The sequence below is a fragment of the Clarias gariepinus genome, chromosome 27 (assembly GCF_024256425.1).
Source record: "Clarias gariepinus isolate MV-2021 ecotype Netherlands chromosome 27, CGAR_prim_01v2, whole genome shotgun sequence".
Taxonomy (NCBI): domain Eukaryota; kingdom Metazoa; phylum Chordata; class Actinopteri; order Siluriformes; family Clariidae; genus Clarias; species Clarias gariepinus.
This window is the reverse complement of record NC_071126.1, coordinates 21,005,156-21,028,592: the sequence shown is the minus strand read 5'-3', so window position 1 is coordinate 21,028,592 and position 23,437 is coordinate 21,005,156. Positions and strand designations below refer to the sequence as shown.

Below are 23,437 nucleotides of genomic sequence, written 5' to 3'. Positions count from 1 at the left end.
TTTGCGCCACCTGGCGGCCATTTTACGAATGACTTTGAAATGCAACTGATTTATTTTGGCCGCTGACGTTTTTACGCGGCGGTGAGCGCGACGGTAATAACTATTCCAATTGATCAACTACTGTATACAGCCCCAAACCTCCATCAGTTATTAACAATAGCATCTATTTAGAAAAAAATGCCCCAGTGATTTCGGAGCTTCAGGAAATCTCCCGGCGCTCTGCGCATAACACCGGGCCAACTCATGTCGAAAAGAATTTATAAACGGTTTCTAAACGTGGGCTATTGTTTTTTTACTTATAGTATTTGTTAATTTAATTTAAATGAGGTTTGAGCTCAGGACTTCGATTCGGCATCGTGATTCTCCTCTTTAATTTACTCCATAGTTTTAATCAGCACTTAGCCACATGCATAAAGTTTTCCAGAGCTCATCGGCAAAAGTAGACTAATGATTATGAACACGTCGGGAAAACAGCAAGCAGACTGACTCTGACCATTTAAAAAAACGTTTGCGTTCATTTTCTGACGCGCTCAAGTTCACCAAAAACAATACAGAACAGCGCAGCTTATTTGCTTTCAAACATTTATAAAATCACGTTTTTTCGTTATTGTGAGTGCGCTTAAATAAAAGTTGAGTCTTATAAAGGCATGTAGTCTTATATAGTTTTATTATATAGTTTTTGCACATTAATCAGAGTCCTCATCTGTTACATTTTAGAAGACAATAGTTTTTTTTCAGCCTGTCACGGCGTGCGCCCAAATCAATATCGCTCCTCGCTCACTAGTTAGGCGGCCTCTCCTTCAGATATGCGAAGAAGCAGGGCTGCAGAATTAGCCACGAATAGTGAAGAAGAGCTCACCTTGCTAAAGATCACGGGCTTCCAATCCGCGCTATAAAATACTCGGGGTTTGTTGGTTTACAGTGGATTTTACTACGCGGTGTGAATGAGATGCGCGCACACAACGCGGAAGTGCGGCATGCAAACGGGGCAAATGGAACGCGCCCCAGGGACTTCAAAGAAGAGCAAGCGCAAGCGGACGGAGGCAGGAGCTGCTGTGCGCGAATGGCCGTTGTACTCGTATTTTATAGCGCAGGGTGCAAACCCGGGATCATTGGCATGGATGAGCTATGTCCAGCTCTGTACCAGCATATCATGTGGGCATTATAAGACTAAAAAGTGGCAGCTGGCACGCCTAAAAATAGACGCAGGTTAATTTTTTTATAGTCAAAATTAAAATCCTCCTCTTTAGTGCCTCCTATTCCTATTAATCCTATTGTTCTTTTAGTGTCACTGCGTGTGCTTACAATGCCAGACAACATTCAAATGCAAATTATTCACTCTCCCCAAGTGTGAATCAGCTGTTCTCACCTATACATATTAACCTATACGTTCTCACCTAAAGTGTTTAGGTAAAATTCCACCTATACAAGTGTGACAAATATGCAAAGAAAAAAAATAGGAAGGGGCAAATACTTTTTCATGGCACTTCACATGTAGTCAGATTGTTTCACTGGGCTGAAACTGTAGCAGGTGGAGTTATAGCACTTTTCAAATCACACTTACTATACACTGATATGAATAACTTTGAATGATGAATGCTACGTTAATATGATCTTGGGCTTGCTCCACATTATAAAAGCAAAGCGCGGAGATGGAGATCAGGGAAGTACGTGATGTGGTGGAAAATAGGCAGTGGCGGTTCTACACTAAATTGCTCCGCGGGCGAGACTCCCTCCCGCCCCCCCGTCAGCGCCACTTCTAACCAATTTGTTTTAAAACCCCCAATTCCTCGAATTCCTTCAGCAGCGAAACCGGTTTGATGACTTCACACCTGTTGTAAAGGTGAGATGGGGGATTACAGTAACTGTGGGTGCGCTTCACCTCGGAGCGCGCTGTCGCGTTGTATTCAATGAATAGACTAAAACTAAATCATGTTTGCTTCAGCATTGGAAACAATATTGTATTAGATTAACTTTATTAAAGATTATACACTCTTGTATTCTTTGTCCACACACGTGGGCATCTTTAAATTTTTAGATATTGATCCTTTCTCGATGCAGCGAATTTTCTGAGCAAATTAATAATAATTTCCATAAATAAAAAGCAGGAAGAAGAAAAGATTACACGAAAATAAGAAAAAGCTTTAGAGGTAAATGCTGTGAAATGCTTCAAATGAACAGATACTGCCTATAACAGGTCAGGGACAGTGAGGCTGGATCCAGCAGCGCACCACATCCCACATCATAATACATGCTGATGATGACCAACACGTCTCCCCTCATCTACCAGAGCCAAGTAAAAAGAATGGCAATCAAACAGAATAAAATTAGTAGCAGCACTAACTTGTGCTAGTTATTATGATGGTGGTCAATATAAATTGAAATAATGTTTCTCAGCATTATTTCGTGTTAATATTGACTACCATAATAATTAAAATAAGTAACTAGTTTACTAGTGTGAGCTACTGCTGCTACTGATTTTATTTCAGCTTACCTGTTCAGTTTTATTGCCATTCCTTTTAAAATATTGTCTTTATATTTTTATTTGTTGTTTGTCTTGATGTTCCTTTTTTTCGTTTCTTTGACCCAATATATGTTCAGTGATACTTTAAATAACATGTTTAAATAGTATTGATTTCTGTATTGTGTTATATTTTTATACTAGTAACTGGTGTTAAAAATGTATCTCTACATTAATGAGCCAATGTATTATGGTGTGGGCTGCTGTGGGCCAGGAAGTCCAGGGACACTTTTTGGTCCCAGTCCGCCCCTGTAATAACGAATGGAGAAAGCGCAGGGGATTCTGCGTTCCCCGAGGGCCAGTCGTGAATAGCTGACACTCAGTGACAGCCAATGAAATTGAAGCATTTTTGCCGCTTTCCATGTGGTGTGGCGTTGCTTAAATAATATCCGTATAATATCCGTATATCCTATAAAATCGTCCAGACCCTGGTTCGAATCCCGCTCTGGGTGAAAATGTAATAAATGTGAATCCTTTGTTTTACACTTTTGGCTTATGATAATCATTAAATTATAGCAACTGTGAGGTGAGTGCTATTGTGTTTCATAGCTTAAGCGAAAAAAAAAATTCTTAATTGCAAACATGTATTTAGTACTGAAGCATAACTTGATAATGTAATGGCTATATCGTGGCATTTTAGCAAATAACACCGGAATTTTGAGCACTGGCTGAGAATCGAACCCAGGTCTCCCGCATGGCGGGCGAATCACCTACCACTGAGCCACCAGTAACCATCTGCGTTTAAAGCGCATACATATAGGCTAACGTCATACATCTTTGTATTCCTTTTGCACACGCGCGGGTGCGTTACAATAATATTAATAATAATAATAAATTCTGAGAACTACTACTACTACTAATAATAATTCTGAATGAAAATGATGAATAAATACATAACAGTTTGAGCTTGACACGTTTATGAGCTCTGTCGCTTGCCGTCAATGGGCGCCTAAGAGACATAAAATTTTTCGGCTTCAGTAGACACACAATACTTTAGACTGAAACACGACTGCCCCCTACAGGTATTGAAGGGCATTTTCACAGCTTGCCGCGCGTAGTCGCGGCAAGTCGTGGGATCCCTTTTCCGAAAACGTGCGTTTTTAAAGGCCAGATCTGTAACTGCAATCAAGCGTTTGCGATAACTTGCAACGAGTCTTTTACAGCACTCTGGAGGAATTTTGGCCCACTCATCTTTGCAGAATTGTTGTAATTCAGCTTTATTTGAGGGTTTTCTAGCATGAACCGCCTTTTTAAGGTCATGCCACAACATCTCAATAGGATTCAGGTCAGGACTTTGACTAGGTCACTCCAAAGTCTTCATTTTGTTTTTCTTCAGCCATTCAGAGGTGGATTTGCTGGTGTGTTTTGGGTCTTTGTCCTGCTTTAGCACCCAAGATCGCTTCAGCTTGAGTTGACGAACAGATGGCCGGACATTCTCCTTCAGGATTTTTTGGTAGACAGTAGAATTCATGGTTCCATGTATCACAGCAAGCCTTCCAGGTCCTGAAGCAGCAAAACAACCCCAGACCATCACACTACCACCACCATATTTTACTGTTGGTATGATGTTCTTTTTTCTGAAATGCTGTGTTACTTTTACACCAGATGTAACGGGACAAGCACCTTCCAAAAAGTTCAACTTTTGTCTCGTCAGTCCACAAGGTATTTTCCCAAAAGTCTTGGCAATCATTAAGATGTTTTTTAGCAAAATTGAGACGAGCCTTTGCTTAAAAGTGGTTTGCGCCTTGGAAATCTGCCATGCAGGCCGTTTTTGCCCAGTCTCTTTCTTATGGTGGAGTCGTGAACACTGACTTTAATTGAGGCAAGTGAGGCCTGCAGTTCTTTAGATGTTGTCCTGGGGTCTTTTGTGGTCTCTCGGATGAGTTGTCTCTTGGGGTAATTTTGGTCGGCCGGCCACTCCTGGGAAGGTTTACCACTGTTCCATGTTTTTGCCATTTGTAGATAATGGCTCTTACTGTGGTTCGCTGGAGTCCCAAAGCTTTAGAAATGGCTTTATAGACTGATAGATCTCAATTACTTTTGCTCTCATTTGTTCCTGAATTTCTTTGGATCTTGGCGTGATGTCTAGCTTTTGAGGTGCTTTTTGTCTACTTCTCTGTGTCAGGTAGCTCTATTTCTTGATTGAAACAGGTGTGGCAGTAATCAGGCCTGGGGGTGACTACAGAAATTGAACTCAGGTGTGATAAACCATAGTTAAGTTATTTTTTTAACAAGGGGGGCAATCATTTTTTCACACAGGGCCATGTAGATTTGGAGTTTTTTTCTCCCTTAATAACGTAAACCTTCATTTAAAAACTGCCTTTTGTGTTTAATTATGTTATCTTTGACTAATAGTTAACGGTTTTTGAAAAGCAGAAACATTTAAGTGTGACAAACATGCAAAAAATAAGAAATCAGGAAGGGGGCAAATAGTTTTTCACACCACTGTATGTTAGTGCCTCGGTTATATCCTGCTATATTCCAGGATGCCGAACCACTAACACTCCCCGCGTACTAAAACTTGTACCCCTTTCGGAGAAACTGGCAGCGTGGAAGCTACTGCCAGGCATATCTCCCTGGATGCTAAAGACTGTAGAGAAAGGCTACAGGATTCAGTTTGCTCATCGCCCTCTGCGTTTCAATGGCGTGGTCTACATTTCCTTGATACCGGAAAGGATGCATCTGCTGAACTCCGAACTCCAGGCGTTGCTGGAGAAGGGAGCCATAGAACAGGTTTCTCCTCTAGACAGGGAGTCAGGCTACTACAGTCGTTATTTCCTGGTCCCCAAGAACCAACCAGAAGATTGGTTTGTGACGATAGACTTAAAGGATGCATACTTTCACATAAAAGTTTTGCCACAACACAGGAAGTTCCTGAGGTTCGCTTTCCAGGGGAAAAGCTTACCAGTATCGGGTCCCTCCATTCGGTCTAGCTCTGTCAACCCGCACATATACAAAATGTATGGATACAGTCCTGGCTCCCTTGCAACTCCAGGGCATCCGTATTCTCGACTAATCCTGGCCCAGTCTCAGCAGCTAGCGCTCCGACATCACAATGTCGTCCTAGCTCATCTCCATTCGCTGGGTTTGAGACTCAACGCTACCAAAAGCGTTCTTGTTCCAGCTCAGAGGACAACATACTTGGGTGTCAGATGGGATTCGATCAGTATGCGGGCACAATTGTCTCCCGCTCGTGTCGAATCCATCCTCAGCGCCCTCAAGGAAATCAGACTAGACCAGGAAGTGACTGTATATCACTTTCAAAAATGTTTAGGCCTCATGGCAGCTGCATCCACGGTAATACCTTTGGGCCTTCTGCACATGAGAGCTTTTCAGTTGTGGCTAAGAGCCAAGGGATTTCATACAAGGGGCAAATCCCCGAAGGCAAATAAGGATTACGCGCGAAGGACGTTGTACCCTTTCTATGTGGTTCAGACCCCAGTTTCTCACCTTGGGTCCCACTCTAGGTCCGTCTTGTCGTCGCAAAATGCTAACGACAGACGCTTCCCTTACCAGCTGGGGCGCGGTCTTGGATGGTCGTCCTGCCCAAGGGCGCTGGAGTGGTCATCTTCTCGCATGGCAAATCAATTGCCTTGAAATGATAGCTCTATTTTTGGCCCTACAGCACTTCCTCCAGCAGCTAAGAAGCTACCATGTTCTAGTGCGGGTGGACAACACATCGGTAGTCTCCTATATAAATCGCCAAGGTAAATTGCTTGAATGAGCTATCGCATCAGGTTCTGCTCTGGGCACAGGACAAGTTCCTGTCCCTCAGGGCGATTTGCATTCCAGGGCACATAAATGTGGGAGCAGATTTACTGTCCAGACAAGCTGTGACACACGGGGAATGGACACTCCACCCCGACGTAGTCAGCCAAATCTGGGAAAGATTCTTTACAGCAGAGGTGGACCTCTTTGCCTCCCAAGAGACAGCACAATGTCCCCCCTACTACTCTCTGACTCATCCAGCTCCCCTGGGTCTGGACGCGATTGGCCATATGTGGCCCAATTTACGCCTTTATGCGTTTCCTCCACACTGAAAAAAGTAAACTGCTGTGTCATTGATACAAAGTAAGTTTTCTACATTGATCTGATGGGAAAAAAATAATTTCCTGCAGATGTGTCTAATCAGATGACGTCACCTGACGGAGGTTATATAAGCCAAAATTTGGCGTGTTTGGTACACACATGCTTCACAACCGGCAACATAAAAAGATATTTCCCATAGCATTTTAACGCAGCATTTCCTTCCCGCCTTTTCAGGGAACAGGGTTACAGCAAAGTAACCCAAGACGTTTTATGTAATTCGTTTGTAAAGCTGCTCTGACCTAAAATTTCAGATTTATGGAGGTATTAGAGCACTGTCATTATTGCATTATTAAAATACATTTATTCAGAATAATTTAATTCTATGTTTTAACTCCTTTTTCTAGAGCACTGTCATCACTGCTAAGCTCACAGCAGTTCTTCTTGGCCTCCCTCTCATCCTTGAAGAAGAAGCCTCTGACTTTTTCAAAACAATGTTGGCGAGTACCTTTTCCTGTGTCATTCAAAGATCTCAAACAAATCACATATAGACTGTGAGTTACACTTTTATTCAAGTTTTATCTTGGACCAAACTAGCAAAATCCAATTAATTAAAAATTATTTATTTAATTTTTATGTCATTACTTTGTATATTTGGTTATATGCATGTTCTGCCATAATTGGACTGTTCATTTTGTCCAATTTCTTTTCAATTTTAATCAACATTATTTATGTCTGTTATTTGTACATACAGCATAATATATTGGTTTCTATCATATTACATCTGTTAAATTTGTTGGTTTATTAGAAATGTAACCAGAATTGTAATCTTGCTGGTTTTTTTTTCATACCCTAGATATCTACCCCAGAATTCTGACTGTGTTGGCAGAGGACAGCCAGGAATCTTAACAAGCTGCATTTAGGTGGTTTGCACTCAGCAATTATCCTTAAAGGAGTCGTTGTGATGGAGATTTATTTATTACATTAATAATAGCTTTAAATGAAAAAAAACAGAAAAGAGTCTCTCAGGTTTCATTAAAGCCGTGGTTCTCAAAGTGTGGGGCGCGCCCCACTAGTGGGAAATACAGACATGACAGGTGGGGCACAATGACTGGGAGGGAATTAGTGAAAAATAATAGGAAAGTACCAATTCTAATTCATGCTTTTTTTTTATTGACAATAAAGATCGGACACTTAAAACTAAACAATTACACGCAAATAAATGGATCATTAATATAAGTAAATTAAAATAACATCAGAGAAAAAGTGGAACCATAGTGCAACAATAACGGTTTAACGTCGGCATGTTAATTGCAAAGTAACAATATATAAGGAAACATTCCGTATTATATATGTCATTTCATTTATTCCTATGTGTATTCTGATGTTTCTGTATTTTTGTTAAACATTAATATTTTATCAGGCAGTACTAGTCTGGCATTTCTAGTTTCCAGTGTGGCAACAAAGTTGCTTTTTGATCCTTCAGGCGCTGAACAGAAGGGAAGATCAATATCGTTCTACACTTTTTGTTGGTGTGCGGCATTTTGCGATGATCCCTAAATCATTTGTTGTGCCGTAGAGAATAATGGTGTTTATGCTTTTAAACATGTATAATTTAAGGTGGATGGAGCTTAAACACACTGTAGAGAGGAAATATATGTGGGTATCTTATTTGCGGGTTTATTTACACAGCTATTGAATTCGGAGATGCGAATATCAAACTAACTTTACCGCGGACACGAACCGGGTCAGTAGCGTACTGTATGTAGTGAGCATAATAACATCAATGGATACATTTGTTACATGGACCACAAAAAAGCAGGTGATTCAGCACTATCAGCCTAATCAACCAAAAAGCCAGCCGAAAGGAAAACATGCTGAAGCCTATGTTGTGCTAGGATTCATGGGGGGTGGGAGTGATGGTGAGGGCAGAGGAGAGACCTGTGTGTGTTTTGTGTCTTAAACTGCTGGCAGCAGACAGCTTGAGACCGAACAAAGTATGAAGACACTCAGACACAACACACCCCAGTCACGTTAATACGCCACACGACTTCTTTGAAATAAAGCTCTAGATAAGTGACAAAGTTAGCCTGTGATAACAATTGCACGTGTATTTTATCTGTTTTGAACTTGATTTGATCTCATTGGTTTAGAAATTAATATTTCAATGAATAGTAAACTTGGCTGATTTCGTTATCATTTTGTTGACAAGTGAGGCTTGAAAATTCACCCACCTTCTTAAATGGGGAATGACAGAAAATATTTGAGAACCACTGCATTAAAGGAATCTTTGTCTTACAAAGTCTAATCTTGTGGGTTTACAATGACATGATTGAGAGTAAATGATAATAGAATTTTCAGTTTGGGGTTAACTATCCTTTGAAGCTTGTGGTTGCACAAACATTTTTAAATTATTTTAATCGAAGTAATACATTGTTAAACCTTGGTTGAAACTTTTTTTTACAACTTTGATAGATTTTTTTTTAATAAAGTTTTGCATGAAGCTGATATTGATTTTTAAACTCAGTAAGTTTAAAAAGTCAACTGTTCAGTTATTTGCCACTTAAAGATTGTCACACCGCCTCTGAGTAGCGCATTGGTAAAGTGCTCGCCCTATCATCCGGGGAGCGCTGGTTCAAACCCCGGGTGATGCTGTTTTCCTCTCACAGCCGGAGGCACAGAGAGAGCTGATTGGCCGAGCTCTCTCAGGGGGGGGACGAGAGGTACTTGCACTTCCACATTAATCACGGCTCTACAGCCAATCAGGGGCGTCTGTGAGCTCGCGCACGCGGAAGGAGCGGCTAGCGCTTTCCTCCGAGTGTGTTACTCCGCCCCTAACGGTGTGTGAGCGAGCAGTTCGAAAAGATGCGGTCGGCTCGCGTCACGTGGTTCGGAGGAAACACGGGATAGCTTTCGCCCTCCCGACTGAGTGGTTGTAGTAGCCTTAATGTGGGAGCCTCCTAGTGACGGGGGCTAGACGACTAGATTGGGGAGAAAATCAGGGAAAAAGAATTGGACAGGACTAAATAAAAAAAAAAAAAAAAAAGATTGTCACACAGTCATTGACCAAGTTCCTTTTATATAGTTGCACTGGCATTGCACATTTTTGGTGCTTTTTCTGCTCCAAAAAGTATTAATCCTATGTTTGACAAACAGTATTAAGAATTTAGCAGCGCTCGGATGACATTATTTGCTACAGTATACTGTTATAATAAAAAAATGTTTTGCAAAAGATCAGTTGTTGCTTTTCGTTCTTGCTTAACGTGTTTAGTTTAATTTTAAGGCAATCAGTTTTCCAATGTCTAGATACATCTAATATTTCTAGTAACATAAACAATAATAAGAAGTTAACACAACTAATTATTTTGAGATAACAGTACTTTTGCATACTTTATTAAAACGTTTTCTGTACAAACTGTTTTAGGTAAACTTCAGTTGTGGGAAACAATCAGTTTCCTCAATTTTCTAACTAAACTATTAAAGCTATTACACTTCACAGTGGATGATTACATGAATATGTTGTAAATAATAATAATAATAATAATGATGTTCTCTGTACATTGTGGATTGTAGGTCAGATGTGTATTTATTTAACAGAACAGGATCACAATAAATAAAAGACTGGATTACCTGATTGGTGGGAGTTTGATGGTTGCTTGATGATGAACCTGAACAATAATACACAAAAGTAAAGTTTAAATGTAGAAAGGATTAAATTTTTTGTGACAACTTTATATAGTAACTATGAAAAACAATAATAATAATCATCCTCAAAGTAAACAAACCTTTTCTTTGTTGTTTAAATAAAACTCCAACCAGAGCCACGATTACAATAACAGAGATTATATTAGAGGCTATTAAGGCAATAATCTGATAGAAATCTCCTGAAATAATAAAAACAAACAACTTGTAAACATATTGGATTTTTCTCACCTGGAGAATGTTTTAATTACATTTTTATTACAAGGTGAAAGAAAGTGTATTTAATTAAAACTCTTACCCTGTTTACTGTCACTGTTTGAACCCTGGTGTGTAACAGAGTGTGTGTTGTTGTTAGGTGTTCCAGCTGTAGGACAGGGTTTCATCTCTTTACCTTTACCAGTGAAAATTTATTTAGTGATAAACATTAACAGAACATTCTGTTATATAAAACAAAGTAAATAGTAAAAATGTAAATCTGTTACTGTCCTTAAATATTTTTTTTTCAAAGAAAACAAAAAATCATAATTTCAACTTTATTACATTATGTGGCATTTGTTGTTTCTTTTTACCTATAAGTGAAAAAAATAGCAAATTAAAGCACAATAAGCACAATAATTGGGGTACAGCATTGGCTTTATTTTTAATGATTTGCTTTAACCTGTTGATACACCTGTGACAAGATACTTTGAATTAATGAAGCTACTTTTACTCAAGTACAGGATTTGTGTACATCGTCCACCAATGAAAAAATTAAAGAGAGTTTATTTGATTAAAACTCTGACCTTCTCCATCTCTGCTGTTTGAACCCTGGTGTGTAACAGAGTGTGTGTTCTTGTTAAGTGTTCCAGGTGTAGGACAGGGTTTCATCTCTTCACCTTTACAGATAAATTGGAAAAGCAGCAAATGAACAGAAATGATACTAAATATGAATAATGTGAAATATTCATTATTTAATGCACATGTACACATAATTCTGGTTAAAGTGTTGATCTGAAATTAGCAGGTTATCAGAGTAAAACTGTTTACCTTCAAACTGCAGACGTGTTCCAGATGTGAACTTTAGGTTAGTTCCCTCCACATATCCACAGAAATATTCTCCTCCATCATCTTCTCTTGTTTTAATAATGTTGAGATCAAACTTTTGGTCTTTTACAGTAACACTGAAGTGGCTATCATTAAATCCCTCAACATATAAGTAGCCAGGAGAGCCAACGTACTGTCTCACAAAAAACTGAGGCACTTTTCCAAAACTCTGTCTGTACCAAGCTAAATTATATTTGTTTTTGTCTCCACTAATGTTACACTCCATAGTTACAGCTTGTCCACGGTTTACTGTTTTCACATTAAGCTCCTTGATGTCAGAAATGTTTACTGTAAAAAGTGTTCAATATTTAATTTTAATGAATTAGTAAAACATGTAAAGTTACTATTTTAAATAAAAGTGTTTAAAATGTTCCTCACCAGTTGTGCAGAGACAAAGCACAGAGTAAAGAGCCACAAAGAGTGTGATCATCGTTCCTGTTTAGACAAAGTGATAGTGAGGTAATGAACTTGTGTGTTCAGTAGAAAACCAGGTCCAGACTCACGCCTGATTGGATGTTTTGAAGCTGTGGACTGATTTGATTGGTCCATTAGCTGTAATGAGATGTGAAGCTCACAGTGAATTCTTGTCTATTCTGATGCTGTGATGAGTCACATGACTTTACAGATATGATCTACTGGAGCTCTATCAGTCCTGTGTGCTGGAACCTCTCTGATAGAAGAAGTTTAATGAAGTGCTTTTAGGTCAGCAGATCTAACAACCCCAAAGAGGAATAATGTGGAATCCTGCTGTGTGTGTGTGTGTGTGTGTGCGTGTGTGTGTGTGTGTGTGTGTGTGTCTGAGGGGGAGAGAAACAGAGAAAATAGAAACTGGAGTAAATTTATGTTTTACAAAAAACACATGACGCATGAGTTAAAGCTCATCTGTAATATTTAAGATATAAACATTAGAAAGCCATACACACACACACACACACACAATATTTTTTACACATTAAGTTTGACTATTTAATTTATTAATTATTAATTTGTTCTTCAAATCTATCAGAGCCAGATGTTTAATCTGTTAATTAACTTTCTAATGACAACAATTCACTTCCTTTAAGTTATTTGTTCAGTGTTGTTTCATGACATTAACAGCATTTGACATAGAAATTAGACACAGCAGTTAAGTACTTAGCATTTCTAGCTACATCAAAGCATTTGCAATTTTTTACAAAGCTAAACATTACACCCAGTATTGTGTAGGTTCCCCTTGTGTCACCAGGGCAGGTCCGTCTCCTTGGGGTGTGACTGCACAAGACCTCTGGGGTGTACGTTGGTGTATGGCGTCATGATGTTAGCGGTGAATCCTTTGTGTGTGTGTTGTGGGGTGAAGACTCAGTGTATTAGCTTGTTTGCCCAGCGTATCCCCTCTACATCGGTCAGATGGAATTTAAAGACCGGATTACCATCTTGAACTTTTGTATTTAAGCCCCAAACACGGGAGGCTGTGATGCACTGGGTGTTCTGATACCTTTCTACTGTGACCAACATTGACCTTTTTCCTGGCATTGGACCCATCAGCTGGCTGGTCGTCCCCATGGGTATAAGTGAGCTGTTCTTTGGGGTCACATGACCGTCTCTCCAGTTTGTGTGTATAGTTGGTGCTCAATGTTATTCACTTCACCTGTCAGTGCTCATAATGTTATGGCCATGTATTTATAAAAGCACATCATTTTGTTTTCAATATCACTGTTAGCAACATTATAAAGAACAGTTATGGAGGGAGGAGACTTTAGGGAAAATAAATAAATCTTAACTAAACTACCACTAGAGCAGGAAATTCAAATTAAATCTGACTTCAGGCAAATGGAAGATCTAGAGCTGCGTATGGAGAGGAAGAAAGGTGGGATTCTGATGTCCACACTGAGTGGCTAACTGCTAGCGCTAAACTTCAGTCATTGTTTTATTGTTGTTTTTTCAAATATTAAAATATATTTCACTGCACATGTTAGTTTACTGTAGTGGTTGTTTCACTCTGGTTGTTTACACACTTGACCTGCATTTGGTCTGGTTTTAAATTGTTAAAGTGTGGAAAATCTGTGTTTGTTAAAGTCATATAACAGCTGTTGTTTTGCATGAGAGTGGACTCACGTGTCCAGGCCCAGTGTGAGAACGCTCTTAACACACATGTAGAAGTGTTACTGACTGCAGCAGCGCTCTCTCACATCATGCAGTTGTTTCAGTTGAACAGAAATAACATTGTGGTTTCTGAGGTTCTGCAACAAAATGTTTAATCAGCAGTTTTGAAGACTCTGATAAACATCCCATCATGATACTCCTGAGACACCAGTGATTTGGACCCTTCTGCTCTCTGGACCTGCCTGATCCATGACATTACTGTAGATGGAAGCAGATAGAAACCATAAACATGGCTGTAAGAACCTCAGGACTGCAAATCATACAAACTGCTTTAACTGATGATAACTGCAACACCACAGACTTTAAGACTCTAATGAATTCAGAAATGACTGACTGAATGCTGATGTTCATAAGTTCCTCATAAACTCGTAAGTTCCTGTTAACACAACTGCACTTTTTAACATTATAATGTACAGTTCTAGATGAGATGTTATTTATAATTTGCTGACACCCAGATGAGGATGAGTTCTCTTCTCAGTCTGCTTCCTCTCAAGGTTTCTCCCTCATATCTGCTTTATGAAACATTTTATCATTAAAATAATAATAATTACAAGAGACTATACAAATCAAATTTTATTACTGAAGTAAAAATAATGAAGTTTTTGTAATGGCCAAGTCAAACAAGTCAAAGTGTTTGTGGTTATTTAAACAATATGGTGGAACCTGGAACTTAAAGTACCAGTGTGAGGGGAGGAGGGGAGGACTGCAGAACTTCCTGTTAATGAGAAACAGGAAGTAGCAGTGTGAAGAAAGTGTCTATCTTTAAGTATCTGCTAAAGTGAAATATGAGGAGCATTTATTAACTTTAGACTCGACTCTCAGTTTAAACTCCATGTTTCTCATTTCACTTTCTGCAGCACTAGCAGTGTTTAGGAAGAGCATATGTGTTTGAATGGTGTGTGTGTGTGTGTGTCTTGTTGGATTCTGCAAGCTTAGCATTGTTTAGTAGAGAACGCTTTAGTGCACTAGTCACTACAACACATTCATTACACAACACTGAAACTTAAACCCCTTTCACACACACTTGTGTTGGCTTTATAAATGATCAACCTGGTATTTTCTCTGCAAAAGTCACTCTGTAATCTGATTAGATCAGACCTGGTAACATTTACAGATCAGTTTTAATCTCAACACAACTCTGATCTGCATGCAGTCACATTAACAAATAGTCACACACATAATAATGACTAGTGACACAGGATGGAGGTGTGTGTAGTGGGCCTACTGGTCATGACACTCTAGGAAGTGATGCTTTAAATGTTGGGCTTGTGGGAGATTATTTGGAAGCCCCCAGTATGAATGTAGGGATGAATTGTTTTCTTGGACTCCTGAGCAAAAGTAAACACCAAAGTGTCTGTTAATTGATCTGATGTATTATACATTATACATCACTTGATGTACTGTAGGTTAGTACAGCAGATATCTTGTGTCCTGTTCTTAGCTGACAGGAGCAGCACCCAGTCTGGTCTTCTGCTGCTGTAGCCCATCTGCTTCAAATAGAAATGTCTTGTACATTCAGAGCATTAGATTTTTGTGTCATTGAGCAGTTGAACAGGTGTACCTTTTAAAGTATATATTATATATGAATTATATATAATCCTTATGTTATTCAATGTGTTGAGGTGATAAACTGTATAAAACCTTAAATTATTATTACACTCAATACTCACGTCAATAGTAAAATGTGGCTCTGTAAAATTTAGAGTGTTATCAATATGTAAAGTCTTTCTGTCATTCAGACACTTCAGATTTATGTAAATGTTTCTCATGACTTCATTCAAACATTCCAACATCATGTGGGAGAAAGTACAATACAAAATCTGCCCTACAGTACATCACATGGCGTTTAATATAACACAGGGTTGCCAGATCAGCAAAATCCCAGAGCTTCTTACATAAACACATTTAGACTGTTGAAGTGACCCAGAATAAGTCAGTGTGAGCTGCTGATTAAACACTCAGTCTCAGAAACTCAGAAACCACAATGTTTTTTCTATTCAACTGAAACAAGTACATGATGTGAGAGAGCGCTGCTGCAGTCAGTAACACTTCTACACATGTGTTAAGAGCATTCTCACCCTCAGCCTGAACACTTGAGTCCACTCTCATTACTGCATCTAGGTTTGCTTTGTGGTTGGGCTTATAATCAGAGGTTTTCTTTCACACCGAGGAATTAATCCTGAGCTATGGGTCACTTATGTACAGGCCGCGCCAGGGACTTTAAACAAAGACACTGGAATTCCGCCGTTTGATCCTCGCGCCGAGGACAGCGTGAGGAAGAACTGCGTGAGCTCCTGCGACACCTTTACTTCCGCACCGAGCCGGCCTTCGCGTCCCCGCCGCCAAAGAGGAAAAGGCGCAAGGAGGACAGCGTTAAGGCCCCCAATCCTAGGCGGGAAAGCCGCCCAGCTGACGGACGTCAGCGAGGATTCACGCCTGAGGCCGCACCCACGGAGAGCTAGGAGGGGCCAGGCCGGCCATCGACAGCGGGAGGAACGCCGTCACAAGGTCGCGTGCAGGAGCGCTGCCTCCGCATGCTCCATTCTGCCATTCCGCCCACCACCATCTGTCGCAAGCTGTGTGCCCGCATGGCAGCGTGGCACTGCCCCCGGACCTGCACGTGCACAAGCCAGGAGCGCTGCCTTTGCATGCTTCATTCTGTCACTCCATCCACCACCACCTATCGCCAGCTGTGTGCCCACATGCCAGCATGGCAGTTCCCCCGGACCTGCACGTGCACAAGCCTTTCATCCCTTTCTTTCCGTCCTCCCACCTTTACCCCCTTTTCTTCCTCATTTTACCTAAATAAATAACGCTTTTTCCCATAAGACCTCGCCTCGTGTCCGTGCTTCATGGTGTCGCCTGTGCACTTAGGGTTGAGTCCCAAACAAGGCTGGTATCTTACTTGGCAGTGCCAGCGGCAGTGGTGAGTTTGGGGCTGAGGGAGGGACAATGTCACTAGTCATTAATAGTGACTATAGTTGTATTTCTTCGATACAACATTTTTAATGACTAAATTGTATTTTAAATCTGCGACGAGTAAAAATGTCACTTTGCGCCACCTGGCAGTTATTTTAGGAATGGCTTTAAAATGCAACTGATTTATTTTGGCCTCTGTCGTTTTTACGCAGCGGTGAGCGCGGCAGTAATAACTATTCCGATTGGGTACCTACTGTTTCACATTCGAGAACCTTTGAAGGATGTTGCAGAGGTAAAACAACCTGAGGTGCCTAATGTACCGGTTGCTGTGTTGTCTTGTGGTGTGACTCCTGATAGTGAGGATTATGGAGATATAATCCGACACACATACCAATAGTGTGCTAGGTCTAAAAACTAGCTGATTTAAATTTTCTTCTGTCTCATTTGTCTGACTCTCAGAGGTGTGATATCAAAGAGTTAATTAGCACATTTCCCTCACTTTTCCATGATGTTCCTTCTCGTACCACTGTACTTGAACACGGTATAGATGTTGGTCATGCTGTCCCAGTGAAACAGCATGCATACAGGGTTAACACTACTTCAATTTTTATCACAGAACGTTTCATAGAGTATTTGCTTAAAAATGGGTTGGCAAAGCCAAGTTGTAGTCTGTGAAGTTCACCATGCTGACTTGTGACTAACAGTGATGGATCAGCTAAATTTTGTATGGATTACCGGAAAGTGAATGCACTAACCGTACCTGATTGTTTTCCATTGCCACGCATGGAGGATTGCGTGGATACTCTTGGTTCTGCCAAATTTGTCAGTAAGATTTATTAAAAAGGTACTGGCAAGTGCCTTTAACAGCTCGTGCATTTCTGCATTTGTAACCCCAGACCTCTTTGTGCAATATTGTGTAATGGCTTTTGGGATGCGCAATGTGCCATGTTTCAGAGGCTTATTAACATAGTACTTGCAGGAGTTTTTAAATGTAATGCTTACTTGGATGACCTTGTGACTTTCTCTACTGATTGGTCAGAACACATTTTAACACTTCGGGAAGTGATAGCTTGCCTTGAGAATGTGTCTTTTACATTGAATCTTGCCAAATGTGTGTTCGGACGAGCTACATTCACATATTTGGGCAGAGAAGTGGGGCAGGGCCAAGTGAGACCTGTAGAGGTGAAGGTTATTGTAAAATTCTCAGTTTCTACTTTTTAAAAAAAAAACTTTGTAGTTTCCTGGGGATGGCTGGGTATTAATGGAATTTTTGTAGAAATTGTTCTTGTCATTAGTCCCCTAACATCACTCTTAAGCCCATCACACAAGTTTGTATGGTCTGACGAATGTCAAAATGCTTTTGAGAATGTTAAAGCTCTACTGTGTAGTGGTCCTGTTTTAGCAGCACCAGTGTATGAAAAGGCCTTTAAACTCCTGTTCCACTAGTCTTTCTGGGTCTGTTTCACACCCTCCTGCAATTGTCTCTCATGAATGTTGCGGTTCTCATCCAATTTAACATCAAGTATGTAACACCTGTATACACGCTCACTTCAGTTTCTCCGAAAATGCTGAGGCTTGGGTAAATAGGCGCAGCAGGAGCAGGGAAGAGGAGCAGTAACTGTGTGTGCTTAGTGACTGGGAGAGTGGGGAAGCCCTTAGTAATGAAAGAGGAGGCGGGGCTATGACGCAAAGGAATTTCCACAAACCCAGAAGCTGAACGCGGAGAATCCTCTCGAGTTGTTGCGAGCGATTTCCCGCTGTCAATCCGCTTAGCATGCAGTGGTTGGAGGGTAGAATGCAGCAGCTGGTTTTCTCCAGCGAAAGCAGAGATCGGTGCTCAGTTCGAATGTTCTCTCTAAGATCCGTGAAGACGGGAAGAAGTGAAGAAGGAGAAGTGGTGGCTAGGAGAATCGTCTTTTGTTTAGACGAGGGTCGATACCCGGAAATCATAGCAGCGAGAGCGAACGAATCTAAATCATGAGTACAATTCCGAAGTCCTGAGAGCATGCAAAGTCATACACATTGATCAGTCTAACAAAAACAAAAGTAGACGAGGGAGAAATCCAAAAAACAGGCAGGGTCGATAACAGGCTAGGTTAAACCAAAAACTGCTTGACAAGATAAACGTGAGGCACACGAGTGAGATACTGCGGCACTGAATGGTTCCTTCAGCGTGCTTAAAAAGCCTAAACATTATTACATAATCAAGTTCAGGTGTGCGTGAGTGGCAGAAGAGATTGCCGGGAGAAAAACCTGGAGTGGAGTTTAGGGTCTGGAGGTGCTGGGTTGATCTGGCTGGCGTGTGACAGATAGAGCTTCAGTAGATCATATGTGTAAAGTCATGTGACTCAGAATAGCATCAGAATAGACAAGAATTTACACAAGTTCATTACCTCACTATCACTTTGTCTAAACAGGAACGATGATCACATTCTTTGTGGCTCTTTACTCTCTGCTTTGTCTCTGCACAACTGGTGAGGAACATTTTAAACTTTAACTTAAATAGTAATTTTACATGTTTTCCTAATTCATTAAAATTAAATATTAAACACCTTTTTACAGGAAACACTTCTGACATCAAGGAGCTTCAAGTGAAAATGGTAAAGCGTGGACAAGCTGTAACTATGGAGTGTAACGTCAAAAGCAGAAGTAATTTAGTTTGGTACAGACAGAGTTTTGGAAAAGTGCCTCAGTTTTTGGTGAGACCGTACTCTGTCACTCCTGGCTACATATTTGCTGATGGATTTAATGATAGCCGCTTCAGTGTTACTGTAAAGGACCAAAAGTTTGATCTCAACATTAATAAAACAAGAGAAGATGATGGAGGAGAATATTTCTGTGGATATGTGGAGGGAAGTGCATTAAAGTTCACATCTGGAACAATTCTGCTAAACTCTCTGCTTTGTCTCTGCACAACTGGTGAGTAACATTTTTAACACTTTAATTTAAAATAGTAATTTTATTCATTTAACTAATTAACTGACATCATTAAATGTAAAATATTAAACAGGAAAACCTTTTGACATCAAGGAGCTTCACATGAAAACAGTAAGGCTTGGAGATGCTGTAACTATGGAGTGTAACATTACTGAAGTCAGAAACAAAAATAGTTTAGCTTGGTACAGACAGAGTTTTGGAAAGATTCCTCAGTTTTTGGCGAGACAATACAGTAACACTCAGGGCTACATATTTTCTGATGGATCTTATGATAGCCACTTCAGTGTTACTGTAAAGGACCAAAAGTTTGATCTCAACATTAATAAAACAAGAGAAGATGATGGAGGAGAATATTTCTGTGGATATGTGGAGGGAAGTGCATTAAAGTTCACATCTGGAACAATTCTGCTAAACTCTCTGCTTTGTCTCTGCACAACTGGTGAGTAACATTTTTAACACTTTAATTTAAAATAGTAATTTTATTCATTTAACTAATTAACTGACATCATTAAATGTAAAATATTAAACAGGAAAACCTTTTGACATCAAGGAGCTTCACATGAAAACAGTAAGGCTTGGAGATGCTGTAACTATGGAGTGTAACATTACTGAAGTCAGAAACAAAAATAGTTTAGCTTGGTACAGACAGAGTTTTGGAAAGATTCCTCAGTTTTTGGCGAGACAATACAGTAACACTCAGGGCTACATATTTTCTGATGGATCTTATGATAGCCACTTCAGTGTTACTGTAAAGGACCAAAAGTTTGATCTCAACATTAATAAAACAAGAGAAGATGATGGAGGAGAATATTTCTGTGGATATGTGGAGGGAAGTACAGTAAAGTTCACATCTGGAACACGTCTGCAGTTTGAAGGTAAACAGTTTTACTCTGATAACCTGCTAATTCCAGATCAACACTTTAACCAGAATTATGTGTACATGTGCATTAAATGTTGAATATTTCACATTATTCATATTTAGTATCATTTCTGTTTATTTGCTGCTTTTCCAATTTATTTGTAAAGGTGAAGAGATGAAACCCTGTCCTACACCTGGAACACTTAACAAGAACAACAGCAGTAAGAACTTTTACATTTTTTCCTCCCCACATACTCCACTGTACATTTTATCTTCTTCTAATGTGTGTGTGTGTGTGTGTGTGTGTGTGTGTGTGTGTGTGTGTGTTTGAACGTGTACAGGTTTCATCTGTACGGATCAGATGTGTGTGATGTTCTGGCTCTCTGTTACTAGAGTTGGAGTTCTTGTCTTCATTATTTTTCCGGTGATCCTGATTGTTTTCAAATATAAATAGAATAAATACTAACTTAAAGTAAAATAAAATGTGTTTTATTGGTAAGTTTTTATTTCTTATTACAGACACTGGTTTACTTGAATATGTAAACACCCTTACAGTACATGCAACAAAGTGCAAACAACATTTTTCAAAAGCATGGCACCTCTTATTTTTTTTTCTTATTTGGTTTTAATGTTATTGTTGATTGCTGTATCTCTTAGACAGGTGAGAGAGACAGACACAGGTGAAAAAGTGTGTGTGTGTGTGTGTGTGTGTGTGTGTGTGTGTGTGAGAGAGAGAGAGAGAGAGAGAGAAAATAAAAAGGGCAAAAAGCCAGTGAAAGAGCCATTAAATGGTGAAAAAGTATGTGAGAGGGAAGAAAAATAGACAGACTGAAAAGAAAAAAAGATAGTGAGAAACAAACCAGTGATGAAGCAAGAAAAAAAAGGGAGAAAAGGGAAAAAAAGCAACACAATAAAGTGGCAGGAAAGAAAAAAAAAGACAGACAGACGCGAAACACATACCTGCCACCAAGTGAGGGGCAGCGAGTGACCACACACACATCCCTCACACACACAAATATGCACTGATCACTATTATTATTATTATTATTATTATTATTATTTTATTATTATTATTATTATGAACATAATGTCTCACGGTAAATCTCGGAGTGGAAATTGATGAATATCTTACAGTGTACATTTGCTTATCACCAGTAATGAGAATAAACACAATGGATCAGAAAATATTACCTGCACATGTTCACGTCTTCACCTCCTCAACTGTTAGTGTCAGTGACTGGTGATACACACACTCAGGCAGGAGAGAGAACGGCAAAGAGACACACACTTCAACTTTAACATTTATTTAAACAGTTCCAGTGCCACATTTTACAAGTTATTAATTAAAATAGATAAAAACCTATTTATTGCCTTTAACAAGCCTCTCACTCCTACACAGAAACACACAGAAGTGTGTGTGTGAATAGCCCCGCCCCTCTGCGCTGTGTGAAGCACTCATGATTCCCTTCAGTCAGGAAGGCATGAGTTCATGTCCCAGCCCACTGCACAAACACAGCCACCAGTGTTACAGCACAGACTTAGTGCTCGTCCCAAACCTGGATAAAAAAGGCGGGTTATGTCAGGACAGGCAGGTCTCAAGGTCAGAAGGGTCAGAATCACTGTTAATCCAGGGGTTGCCATGTGTAACAGTTAGATATGCTTCCTCTTCTGTAATGGATAAGATAATGTAGATTTTATGCTTTTTGAAAGCAGGAACTCCAGCAGAACTAGTTATGATAGCGTAACTCAAATGGAGATCCAGGAGGAAAGACGGACATGAGAGGCCCCTGGGAAGGCAGTCAGTCACTATCAACAAAGCTGAGTGAAGTCATAAGAGTGGGGGAAGACAGCATCCAAATATACCAAATTATCATAACACATCCAATAAGTCATCCAGATCTGCAGCTTTAACTACAAGAAGAATGTTCACAAAAGGCTTGACTCAACAAATAGTATTTATCATCCGTACATTAAACACGGAGTGTGGCCGAGTCCCCAACAGTAATTGGCTAGCTATTTCATAATTTAGGTTTTGGTAAGAAAAAGCTTCTGGTTATAGTAAGACTGAAAAAAAATTATATATAAAACCCTGCCTACTGTTATTTAATACATTATTGCAGATATGGTTAATTATAATATTAGTGATTCTGTGCCTTGACCTCAACATTTCCATATAAATGCAAATAATATGTACCTGTATCATGGTACCACATCAGCTTGGCAATATTCTTCATTTAGGTACACTCTAAAAAGAGAATTTGTGCTGTAGTTGAGGTAAAGCAATATTTTAAATGATTATTATTCAGCTTTCTGCTTAAGTCACGGTTATATGTGTTTTGGGTTTCCCCCAACTTAAAATTACAACCTCTTCTCTTAACTTGATATTCTCATTTAAACGAAAGAGCTCTAATTAAGTTCCACTTATTGTGCGTCGTGCATCTGACGTCATGACGTCAATGTCTTCCAGAATATTCCTGCTGCGCGGTTAAGATGCCATTACCTCGTTGAGGTGACTTCCAAAGAAAAGTAAGTATATAATACTGTTTTTAAATTGTATTGTGTGGTAAAATAATGTATCCTGCTACATATTTATTGGTTATCCTATGTTGGAGAGATTTTGTTGTTGAAGTAGTAAACTGAATCAGACCAGGTATCGTATCTTCTTTGGAACATAGCTAGTTTTAACGGGAGAATTTTGCCGTATTCCTCTCGTTTTTGATATATCTGTTTTGTTGCGGCTGTTTATTTAACGTACTTGACACGTTTATAACGTTTTTCTTAGTAGCAGTAAAAGTTTAGTGAAACTTCTACTGCGTGTATGCGTGCGTGTGTGTGTGCGCGTGTGTGCGCGTGCGTGCATGTGCTCTCGGCTTGCGCAGCCATAACTTAAATTTGGAACGTTTTTGCTACCGCGATTTTGAGGATGGCTATGCGTTAGTTACAATATTGAACGGCAGTTATTAGCACTATGTATTCCGTTCTCGGGAACGTGTACAAATGCAGCAGTGAACGGTGTTCTGTGGAAATGTACTTATATCAGCTGGTGGTCGGTGTTTATGCATATAGCTATGAAAATGGTAAGCATTAACTAACTATTTCTAAGCATTACATCTCTTGGGAGTACAGTATTTCATACACTGTTGTGTGCTTTTGTATCTTTGTTGCTGTTACTACTGCATGCTGGCAAGATCTTGTAGCAGAGTAGCAGAGGCCTTAATCAAAAGGCACCCTTGTTTGAAAGAACCTGG

At 39.7% G+C, this 23,437-nt stretch overlaps 1 protein-coding gene and 1 gene segment (V, D, J or C); one reads left to right on the top strand and one right to left on the bottom strand.

The window, feature by feature from the left end:
- Positions 1 to 11,891, bottom strand: part of LOC128514850 (uncharacterized) — a 33,200-nt gene extending 21,309 nt beyond the window's left edge. The window contains exons 1-5 of one of the 2 annotated variants that reach the window (XM_053488744.1): positions 11,711 to 11,891; positions 11,276 to 11,620; positions 11,032 to 11,124; positions 10,333 to 10,431; positions 10,178 to 10,215 (exon numbers count right to left, since the gene is read on the bottom strand). In XM_053488744.1, coding sequence (XP_053344719.1) covers positions 10,178 to 10,215; positions 10,333 to 10,431; positions 11,032 to 11,124; positions 11,276 to 11,620; positions 11,711 to 11,762 — 627 coding nt within the window. In that variant the 5' untranslated portion in view covers positions 11,763 to 11,891. Of the gene's footprint in view, positions 1 to 10,177; positions 10,216 to 10,329; positions 10,432 to 10,547; positions 10,641 to 11,031; positions 11,128 to 11,275; positions 11,621 to 11,710 lie in introns of those variants that run through there. The other variant, XR_008356570.1, reaches the window with a different exon arrangement.
- A 1,250-nt stretch (positions 11,892 to 13,141) lies between these two features.
- Positions 13,142 to 20,643, top strand: LOC128514920 (Ig kappa chain V-V region MOPC 149-like). The segment is given in 4 exon segments: positions 13,142 to 13,178; positions 19,861 to 20,205; positions 20,357 to 20,410; positions 20,531 to 20,643. Coding segments are annotated over 4 exon segments (549 nt in total).
- The last annotated feature ends 2,794 nt before the right edge of the window (positions 20,644 to 23,437 follow it).